Source organism: Vitis vinifera, chromosome 2 (assembly GCF_030704535.1).
Source record: "Vitis vinifera cultivar Pinot Noir 40024 chromosome 2, ASM3070453v1".
Taxonomy (NCBI): Eukaryota; Viridiplantae; Streptophyta; class Magnoliopsida; order Vitales; family Vitaceae; genus Vitis; species Vitis vinifera.
The window spans coordinates 1,315,764-1,326,737 of record NC_081806.1 but is presented as its reverse complement, the minus strand read 5'-3'; the positions used below and the strand labels follow the sequence as shown (position 1 = coordinate 1,326,737).

Below are 10,974 nucleotides of genomic sequence, written 5' to 3'. Positions count from 1 at the left end.
AATATTATTGTATTTAGAAATAGATTATATTAATAAATAGTATAATAAATATTGAATTTTTATCATAGTTGAATGGTATATTAACCAATTTTAAATGAAAACAAGTTAAAAATTGTATATAAAGATTATGTTTGAGTTTGGTTTTAAAATATTTTTTTAGTTTTTACTTCTTTTATTTTTAAAAATAATTTTTATTTTCTATATTGTCTTTTTTTAAAATATGTTTAATTAAAAAAATAAAATTATTTTTAAAAATGAAAATTGAATACCTTGTTTAATACTATTTTTTTGTATAAAAATAATAAAAAGAATTAAATTTTATTTATTGATTATTCTTTTTTTTATTTTTTCTATTAGTTATTTTAATAATAAAATAAAAAATATAATATAATCACAATGAAATAAATGAATCAATCAATTGTATATTTTTTCACAAAAATATAATATGTTCACAAAAAAAATTGGATTTAAGTTTTCGCACTAAATGTATAAGGGGTGTAAAAGATTACCATTTGTAAAAGATTTTAATCGATTCTAAACCACTCATTTATATAGAAATTTCGATACTTTCCCCAGTAATGATGTTTGGGGAAAAAAATTTAACTCCAATTCATCCACCATTTTCTCAATTAAATCATTAGAAATATGGTTAACACATGTACGTAGACACATTACTTAAGAGGGATATATTGCGTCATTGTACAATGATATTACACTAACTGTACAAGGGAAATGTACTAAGTATATAAGGGTGTACAAAGCTACAATTTGTGAAAGATTTTAATCAATTTTGAATCATTTCTTTATTTTATTTGTTACCTACGAATTGTATATGAAATTTGCACTACTGTATAAGGGTGTTATACTTACTATACAAAGCAAATGTATAAGGAGTGTACCTCTTAACCATTTTTTTTCTTGTCACTTAAGGATTAGAGACTTTCCCCCCACACATTCCTTCACCTAAAAATTGTTATAATTTGAATTTTTAAATTTCATCATCCAAAATTTGTAATGTATGAGAAAAAAAAAATTATAATATATTTGCTTGACTTGATGACATCGTATTTTAATAATTTAAACCATGTCAAGTCCACATATATTCCATATTTAAAAGAGTATTTTAATATTTTTCAAATTATTAAATTATAATACATTATTCAATTAAAAATTAATTATCACCATTAGTTAAAAGTGACCATATTACAAAATAATATATTAAGACAATATCTATGTATTATCCATAAAATAGAGAAAATATTCAAATAATTGTTATCTTAAAGATATTTATATAAAAAATAACTTTTATATATATATATATATATATATTAGATAAAAAAAAAGAATAATACTTTTTTTAAGGTGTTTAAAAAATATTTACTTAAAAAAGGTAGTAATAATAATTTTTAACCATTGATTTGTAATATTTTTTTGAGAGACAAATAATTTGTGGAAATAGTGACATTTCCTTAACTAGGAATTAATTTATATGGTCTCATCAATTAATATTTGAGAGAAAGGTAAAGTGAATAAAGAGAGAACGAGAGAGAAGTGGGTAAGCCCATTGTTTTTTTTTTTATTTTTGACAACAAAGGGCATTTAAGAAAATTTTGAAAAATAATGTCCTTCAACTTAATTTTCATATGTCGTGGACTTAAATATAAAAGATATAATGATCTTGGCTCAATTTTCAAGCCAATTGGGTGCCTTATTATTATTATTACGATTAACAAAAGGTGGAACATCAAGGAATTCCAATGTACCCTACTACAGTACGACTGTTTATTTTCCCTGTAACAACTAACAACCACATTTGTATCCCAGATTCTTCCACCTTTCTACCGATCCATCCCTAATCTTAGAATACAACATAAGCATGAATAGAAATACATAAGAGATGTTTTAGTCTGTTGTTGGGGATGATTCGTAGCCATATGGGTTCTTGCTGGCCCAGTTCCACTGGTCCCGACACATCTCACTGATCCCGTACTTTGCCCTGCAGGGACATCACAAAAAGAATGATTTCCATGTTCATTGATATTTTTCCCACATCTTACATGGTTACACGTACAACCAAGACTTTCCAAACAAAATCATTCCACTCACGTACTAATTTTTTGTGAATGTAAGATCTAAATGATTAATTTGAAAAAGGTAACACAATATTCCTTTTGAACTTCTATTCCTGTCAGAGGGTAAATATGAATGTTCTATATCTGGTGTGGTTACTTCATTGGTTGTAACTTGTAAGTGCTACCTTATTTGGTTCAGCTACTGTATGGTTCGGGATCCATAAAAACTATTTTTTTTTCTTTTTTTTATAACCGTGGATGTTTGGGCCAGCTTACGCACACCTCAACTAATCCCATGGGACCCTGAAGTTAACGACCAGGTAAACCTCCAATGGCCTTGAGGGGACTCGAACTGGTGACCATTGGGGAGCAAACCTAAGGCTGGATCAACTGAGTTACCCCTCAGGGTTGGATCCATAAAAACTTAAGACTTAAGGATCAGAATTTCTCTGAACCGAGTAGTTGTATCTGAAATAAACATAATAATGGATATTATGATGAATTTTCCTTAATACTGGCCATTACATTTCTAGCAACACATTCCATTATAGGACATAGACATGGATGCCAAACCTCTGGAAATTTATAAACCAGGATTTCGTGAGTTGTAATTATAGTGCAACTCAATTAGACTCAATCGACCAGAGATATCCAAAATCAGACTGTTCTGATCATGAGTTTTGAGAAATTTTATGTGATCATTATTGCTCAGTGATAATCATATAGGTATCTGAAATTTTGCATTAAAAAAAAAAAATTTCAATTATTAGGGTTTAGGTAGCACTTACTTCCAGTTCAACTCCTTTTCTGCTTTGGTTGTTGATGCATAAACAATCTCAGCATCACCAGGTCTCCGTCCATCCATGACCAGAGGAATTTTCTGGAGCAAGAATATAACAAAGGGCATCCATCAGGATAATAGAGGAGAAAACCTCAGTGCCAATAAAATGATATCCAGTAAGGGAGCTGGCATAATATTTTTCCCGTGGATCGTGAGGTTCAGAAGATTGGTCAGCAGTAATCTATCCAGTTTTAAGAAACGTATATATCTGATAATTTAAAATTGCAGAATTAGAATTCAGCTGCTTGGATGGGTCTATGGCATTTCTTAGGATGGTGATGGAGGTGGTTACAGAATAGGTGCCACTTTGCACCAGAAACTCATTTTACTCTATGCCAGGTTTCCCATCTTCTCAGTAAAGCTTAGTTGAATATGCATATAACTATAGGATTGGCAAGAACCTGTACTCGACTCCCGATAGTCGAATTCCAGACATAGTATTTGGGGTTTAAGGTCCAAATGCACATGCCACTCTAATTTGCCAAACCAAGCACATCTCATCTAATTATAATAACTACATGTCTTGTCTTCCAATCTGGGGTAGTGAATGGAATACTCCAAGTAATTGTTCAAACGAAGAAAACAAAGTTTTGAATAATGACAAATGCAGATACATTCAGTAATCTGGGGAACCAAAACAGACATTCAAATATGATACCTTTCCAGATGCCTTCTCAAATGCTGCAACCATCTCCAAAACTGAAGTTCCTTTCCCAGTTCCCAAGTTGTACACTTCACACCCTGCTGTTCATAAAAATCAATACTGACAAGTTTCCTTCCCATTTACTCAAGTGATTTATGACAGTGTTGGCCTTTAAGACTGTTCTGAAACTTAAGTTCTTATTTTTTCTGCAACCACTACTAACAACAATTCTGATCTCTGGATGACTTCAATTTTTTTCACATTTCTTGCAGTTTTGCCTCACACACTTGGTCATTTTTGGGATAGTATAACTAATATATCCAGTCATTTAGCAATTTGAAAGCAGACGGATCATAAACAAAGGACAATTTCAAAACACTAACCTATTTCTGAGTTGAGTAGCTTGTGCAAGGCTGCAATGTGCCCATCTGCTAAATCCACAACATGAATGTAATCCCGTACCTGATGTGAATAGGTAAGTAAGCATCAATACATCATTGACATCAAACCTTTGATCAAAAGTGGAAAACTGGAATGCAGTATAATGCCTATATTACCAAGGCCTTCGATTTCCTTTCTAAGAGAGTGACTAGTACACACTGTTTAACATAAACTACATAAATCTGTGTAAGGCCAGTCACATAATCACAATGGAAAAAAGAAAGCAATGAGGAAAAAAGGAGAGAGAAGATTCTCCAAAGAAACAAATTTAGATCATGTAAATGAAAAAAGCGAGAAGCTATAAAGCCCATTTGCTGAATGAAGCTAGAAGGACACTACTGTAAAAACTTCTTGTTGACTAAATGGCATAATTCAAGCACTAACAAATACAAAGGCAAGAAAAGGAATCGAGTCATAAACATGGTGGCTGGGAAGCACAGCCATGTTTATGTTCAGTTACTTTTTTACCCATGCATTGGTTATGAAAAAATCCATTATTCACATCAACCATGTTCTTCGAATTCCCGATTACTTTTCATGCAATTTCACACTGGCTCTTTTTTTTTGATAGATCAATTTCAAACTGGCTCTTTGACCAACACTTCTCTCGTCTCAATATTCGGCATATTTCCACATCAAATTTCATAGTTGAAACTACTTCATATAAAAATTTGGACATAAATGCAATTATATATCAATGTGACATCTAAAAACAGACTAAAAACAGCCAACAAACAAGTAGAAGTTGAATAGAGTAACTTTCTAACAATGGAAAACATACCCCAGTACCATCCTTTGTTGAATAGTCACTTCCAAAAACTGTAAGTGCAGGTCGCCTGCCAACAGCAACTTGCTGCACAAAGGGCATAAGGTTGTTTGGGATTCCGCGAGGATCCTCACCAATATAGCCACTAGGATGTGCCCCAACTGGGTTGAAATATCTCAGCAACACAATTTTCCATTCAGAATCAGAGCGGTGGATATCACGGCATATATCTTCAATGAAAAGCTGAAAGAATCAACCTCATCAGTTGCTAGAACAGATGCTAATAAAGAGGATCCTAATCAAGAAAGTTCAAAATGAAAAGGAAGGAGTACTTTGCTAACTAAATAAAAAAAAAGAAGATATTAAAGGTTCTAGTCATTCCTTTATGTGCAATCCAACATCTGTTTCTTTAGTATGCCTGAACAGAAAATATTGCCTCTGTTCATTTCCCAAAACATACCTTAGTTCGTCCATATGGATTTGTTGCACATAGTGGGAACTCTTCTGTACATGGAACCTCCTTTGGCCAACCATAAACAGTAGCTGATGATGAAAAAACAAGCTGAAATGTTGAGAATTTAGAAGTCAGTGGAGACATTAGAACAGAGTTGCACATAAACAGTAATATCACAAGAAACGTGGTAAAAACAAAAAATAAAGGAAAGAAAGAAAGCATGCACCACTTAATCAGCTTCATATTACAATCGGAGGGCTTTTATTTTGGTAAAACAAATAATCTCATAATAATATCAAACATTAGTTGCAAAGAAACAGTTCATTGATAGTGTGCATGGTCGATTAGAAGGCAGTGTACAAGTTCTGTAAAGAAGAAAAATAGCTGAGACATTACATATGTCTACTCAACTAGAAGCAACAGTTATGGAAAACAACACATTATGAGTAATAATAGAGCAGCAGTGTAAGAGGCAATACCTTTTTGCATCCATGGGCAGCCATGACTTCCAATAGAGTAATTGTGCCAATAAGGTTGTTATCAAAGTAAAGCAAGGGTTTTTGCACACTTTCACCAACTGCCTTCAACCCAGCAAAGTGAATGACAGCATCAAAACTGCAGTGGAAACAAGGTGGACAAAGTAAGTTATAAAACATAAAGTTGAGCAAGATGCACAAATTTCTACGTGTAACATCAAATCTATTCTTCAGTCTGTATACTTGTTCTTGTGGCGTAAATCTCACTCATACTGGATTATCAATAAAACCTCTGTCCTCCCATCTTAATATTTTGAATAAAAAATGGAGAGTTAGATGGATGTGCAAGCAATGCATTAGACATTTGTACTTGATGGTTCGCATGCCATAAAGATTAGCATATCCTGCTAAAAGATTTTGATGTCACAGATGAATAAAATGACTAAGAATAAGAACACCAAGGCATTAAGATTGATCCCATCATTGAAGAAAACATATTTAATACATTCAAGATAAGCAACTTGGACGGTTTATCCTCTTCAATCTCTACTGTATACAGAGCAAAAAGGAACTTCTACCAAAGAAAAGGAAATGCTTACTTTGTTGAGGCAAAAAGTTGTTCAAGCGCTGGTTTGTCCCGTAGATCCAACTGCATGTGAAAGCACAATTACCAGATGAGGCCATCATACAACAAGCAAATTCTGACTCTAGTTAAATGCATCAACCATACAATACAATTTTCCACGACATTGAAACTTCAAAAATTGAAATTCTTACGAGATGTTTCGCTATGATTCAACGAATTCAAAGTTACAAAACCAAAAAATTTCAAATTGATGAACACACTGACGCAAAGAAACTTCAATTCGACGCAGTAAACTCAGCAAAACTCAAATTTTAACAGAAGAAAAGAATTAAAAAGAAACCTAAAAACCTAAAAACCGATCAAACACTTGAATTTGACTCTCACACTAACGCACGCCACAGCTTATTAACTTCAAACTAACGCAACACACTCAACAAAACGGAAAATTGAGATCACACAAAAAGCAAGGAAGAAAACCTAAAAAGCAACGGTGAGGTTTGAACCTTGTGGAAAAGGAGGTTGTCGCCGAACTCAGCAGCAAGTTTTTTAACACGGTGAATGGAGATTTCGGAGGAGTTGTCCAGGTTGTCGACGACTACCGCCCTGAATCCGCCCAACAGCAGCTGAAGAACGGTGTGGCTGCCAATGTATCCGGCACCGCCGGTGACCAATATGGTCTGCGCCATTATCGCCGAGCCTGAACAGTGAACAGAAACGGAGAAAACTCTACAAATAATAACAATTAAAAAAAAAAACAGGAGTTCAAATGTAACGGAGAAAATAGGACACTTTACAGAAGCCTCCACTCTCCCCTGCAATTTAAAGATATGGAGAATTGACAGAAATACCCTCCACTCAGCCACGGGTCAAAAGTCTGGTGAGATCTGAGCCGTATATTTTAATCTGGTATCACGTGGGAATCGTGGGATAACCTGTTGGCGTTTTTCAAAAGAAAGCGGCTGAAAAAGGTTAGGTGAAAAGACAAAAAGGGATTTGCTTCTAGATGATAATGAAGAAAGTTTAGTGCTTTTGGTGAGGAAGTGCCGTTTCAACTTTCAACCATTAAGGCTGTTGGTGTGCTTTGCACTTGCCTTCATCTACTGAAAGGACTGTTTGGTTCGGTGGTTTAGGTGGAAATATTTGTCATTTATTGATTCTCTTTTATTTATTAGAAACAAACTATTCATAAAACAAATAAATAACATTTATTTTATAATAAATTATATTTAATTCTATTAATTTCCCCAAAACTTCTTTCTTAATTTAAATTTTACCTGGAATTTGGGCATGAAGGCGTGATAGAAGAATATCTATACAAATAGAAGAATATCCTAAAAGAATAATTGGGCCTACTTATTTTGCTTCCTTTATTTTGTTAATCTATACAAATAGAAGAATATCCTAAAAGAATAATTAAATTAAACATTAAAAAAACATAAGAAAATATCTCAAAGGATAATGAAATATCAGAGTTTATTTGGGAATTATTTTTAAAAATATTTTTTTTAGAGTGAAGAACTTGTTTTGAAAACAGTGTCTATTTTTTACAAATATTTTAAATGTTGTTTTAAATTGTTTTTGAATATTTTAAAAAATAATTATATTAACTTGAAAAATAATTAAAAAAAAAATTATGTATAAGAGTTATTTTTATAAAATATTTAAAAATATAAAAATAAGTAAAAATGATTTCAAATTTTCAATATAACAAGTACATTTCGACGGGATAATAGTTTTGATTAAAAAATATGTTGAACAATAAGGTGTTTTTTGAAAATATATATAGTAATTGTTTTAACTTGCTTTTAAGATTGTTGTAAAATTTAATTGTATAAATTAGAAAAATGATGAAAAATGAAAAACTGTGTATAAAAGTTAATTTTAAAACAATTATCAGAAATCATTAAAAAGATTAAAAATCATGTATAAATATACAATTTCTCTAAGACTTTTATTTTAAGAAAAATAAACATCGAAAATGACTTAGGTGGTATTTGTTTTTTAAATTTTTTGCTCAAAGCAATTTACTTTCAGAATTTTGATTATTTGTTTTTTTACTTTTTTTATGACTTATTATAAATTTTTTACTAAATAAAAAAAACCAAAATATATAACTTTTTCTAAATAGAAAAAATAATAAAGCGATTTTTCTTTTCTTTTTAATACTTAATAGAAATAAAATACTACAAAAATAAACAACTTAATATTTAATATTATTAAGTATTAAAGTTCTATTTAAAATTAAGTAAAAAAACAAACATCATCTTAGAGTACGTTTTAGAGCGATTTTTTAATACTTAAATGATAAAAAAATTTAAATATTAAAAATGTTTCATAAAATTATTATCTATTTGGAACTTTCTATCCAAATTTTGTTTAATATCTTTTCCAATTCAAACTTCAATTTTACATCATAAGAAAAATGAGCCTATGAAGTGGTGGGTGATTCAGTATTTGTAAGTTTGTAACCAGGTTGCATCAACCACACTGTGTCACCTTCGCTCCACAGTCCACTCCAACTCTACACTCGTTTATTTTGCACTCTTCTGGTGTGTTTGGTGAGGGGAAAATTAGAAAGGAAGTTGAAGATCTTGTGTTTTCCAGGAATATAAACTTCCAGGGTGGTGCTACTTTTCCATGAAGTAAATGACTAACACCACAACAACTAGTGATCAGGAGAAGGTTGCACCGCAACACCGCGGCGGCATTGAACGGCTCTCAAATCGCCACAATTGGCCACCACAAGCTTCTCTGCGTCGACCACGACCACCGCTCTCGACCCCATCCACCTCACTGGCTTCGCCGTTAATCTCTCTCCCGTCTTCGATCTCCTTAGCGAGTAACTTGTGCAGCCGATAAGGCACGTGTACGCTACCTTAGCCCTGCCGTGCCCATCTTACCAGGTGAGATTTCCCGGCGTCACTGTCAGGGAGTCTTCCATCTCCCTCCTCCGGCCGAACACCGGCGCTGATCCATGTGGTAAACACGTCGAGCTCCGCTTCTCCCCTTCCTCTCCTCCCTAGCCCTCACCTACGGAGACCACTACTCCGTCCGGTGCCCCCACCGCCCTGAGACGCCTGTTTCGAAGATTCCAATGCAAAAGAATCCGATGTCGAAAGCTCTGAATTTAGCCTCTTGTCACTGTCGTCGATTTTTCGACTGTTCTTCAACAGCCTTTGAGGACGCCCAAGTGGTCACTTCTTTGATACCTGTGCGGCTCCTCTCATGCCAAGTAAGGATCTATTTCAGGCTTGATCGTCTCTATTAAACGTACCGATTCCACCAACCACCACTCATCACCGTAGCAAGCTATACGATTTCCTTCACTTTCTCGGTAATTTTCTCAGGAAACAATCAAAACACGAAAATGTCTGTGAGAGTTGGATTGCGGCCACGTGGTCCTGGATGACCAGGATCTGCGTGTGACCAAGCTTGGCCGTGTGGGAGACGTGGACCAATCTCGTCGGTTGACGTAGATGTGCCTAGTTTTGGCTAGAGTTATTAATTTTTTTTTAGTAAAATACAGGGATTGTGTAGTGCACCGCCCATCGGTATCTTTTTGCTTAGACGACAAAAAATGATAGATATTCTTATTTTGATCACCCCTCTTCGATCTAAAATACTATATCAAATATCAAGGGTTATCCTTTTCTTGATAAGGTCTATCTCTAGACTTTATTTTTTTTTAAAAAAAGTTATAATTATCAATAATTCTTTATCTATTAAATTTTGAACTTTCAATTATTTCAACCCTTTGAGAATTTTTATGCGTTTGAAAAGGTTTATCAATTACTACTATAGCTTTTTTTGTTTTTGCACTATCTTAAACTTGCTTACCTAACCTCCTTTGTGAAAAAGTAAAAAAATACTTTGTTTTCCATTATCTTAAACTTGATAACATAACCTCCTTTTTAAAAGAGTTGATAACCCTATAAAATACCCTTGTTGGCCTATTATCACTTTGAAATAATCTATCAAGTGTTATAGTAACTTTTTTACTATGGTTTTATTGTCATTTCAAGTCTCTAATATTGTCCTCTTTTTGAGAGGATGTATCAAAGATTTTTTTTTTTCTTCTCAAAGAAAGAGCCTTTGTTTACTTAAGATTAAATTTTCAAGAAAAGAATCCTATGCATCAATTTTTTCTACAATTTCAATTTTTAAGGATTCTTTCGTGGTATGGTTTCAAGTCTCAAGGATTGTCTTTTCTTTCAATGCCTCAAGGATTCTCCCGCGGCATAGTTTCAAGTCTCAAGGATTGTCTTTTCTTTCAACACCTCAAGGATTCTCGGTATAGTTTCAAGTTTCAAGGATTGTCTTTTCTTTGAAATTTCAAGGATTGTCTTTTTTTTGAAATGGTTATCCGTAACTTTTTTTTCGATAGATACAATTATCAAAGATTCTTTGTTAACTTTTTTTTTTTTTTTACTGTAGTTACAATTATCAAGGATTTTTTGTGTTAACCTTGGTTGCTTATCCTCCCTATAGAAGGGTTTGTCAAGGATTCTTTGCCTTAACCTTAGTTGTTTATCCTCCCCATGGAAGGTTTTGTCAAATACCCTTCTATAGGGTCTATCAAAGTGTCTTATCCCTGTTTTGAAAAGGTGTCTAGTGTTATTGTAATTTTTTTTTCTTTTTTAACTATAGTTTTGTAGTTATTTCAAGTCTTAAGATTGTCCTAAGAGGATTTACAAT

The 10,974-nt window shown here is 32.9% G+C and overlaps 1 protein-coding gene across 2 annotated transcripts; it reads right to left on the bottom strand.

Annotated features, from left to right (window-relative positions):
• Nucleotides 1-1,676: 1,676 nt before the first annotated feature.
• Nucleotides 1,677-7,088, bottom strand: LOC100251292 (UDP-glucose 4-epimerase GEPI48). 2 transcript variants are annotated; one of them, XM_010661033.3, is made up of 9 exons: nt 6,783-7,088; nt 6,293-6,342; nt 5,697-5,832; nt 5,224-5,325; nt 4,779-5,006; nt 3,940-4,018; nt 3,572-3,657; nt 2,861-2,952; nt 1,677-1,996 (listed from the first exon to the last, which is right to left on the bottom strand). In XM_010661033.3, the coding sequence occupies exons 1-9, from the start codon at nt 6,963-6,965 to the stop codon at nt 1,903-1,905; spliced, it is 1,050 nt and encodes a 349-aa protein (XP_010659335.1). In that variant the 5' UTR covers nt 6,966-7,088; the 3' UTR covers nt 1,677-1,902. The 2 variants fall into 2 exon arrangements, with proteins under 2 accessions (XP_010659335.1, XP_010659336.1); XM_010661034.3 differs by having other exon boundaries at nt 3,572-3,654; nt 6,783-7,085.
• Between the last annotated feature and the right edge of the window lie 3,886 nt (nt 7,089-10,974).

Coding starts and splice junctions, on each gene's coding strand:
- LOC100251292 (XM_010661033.3), bottom strand. CDS start 6,965: ATGGCGCAGACCATATTGGTCACCGGCGGTGCCGGATACATTGGCAGC. Junction 5,833..6,292: donor CAACTTTTTGCCTCAACAAA/GTAAGCATTTCC, acceptor TTTCCACTGCAG/TTTTGATGCTGTCATTCACT. Junction 5,007..5,223: donor ATCCATATGGACGAACTAAG/GTATGTTTTGGG, acceptor TGATTCTTTCAG/CTTTTCATTGAAGATATATG.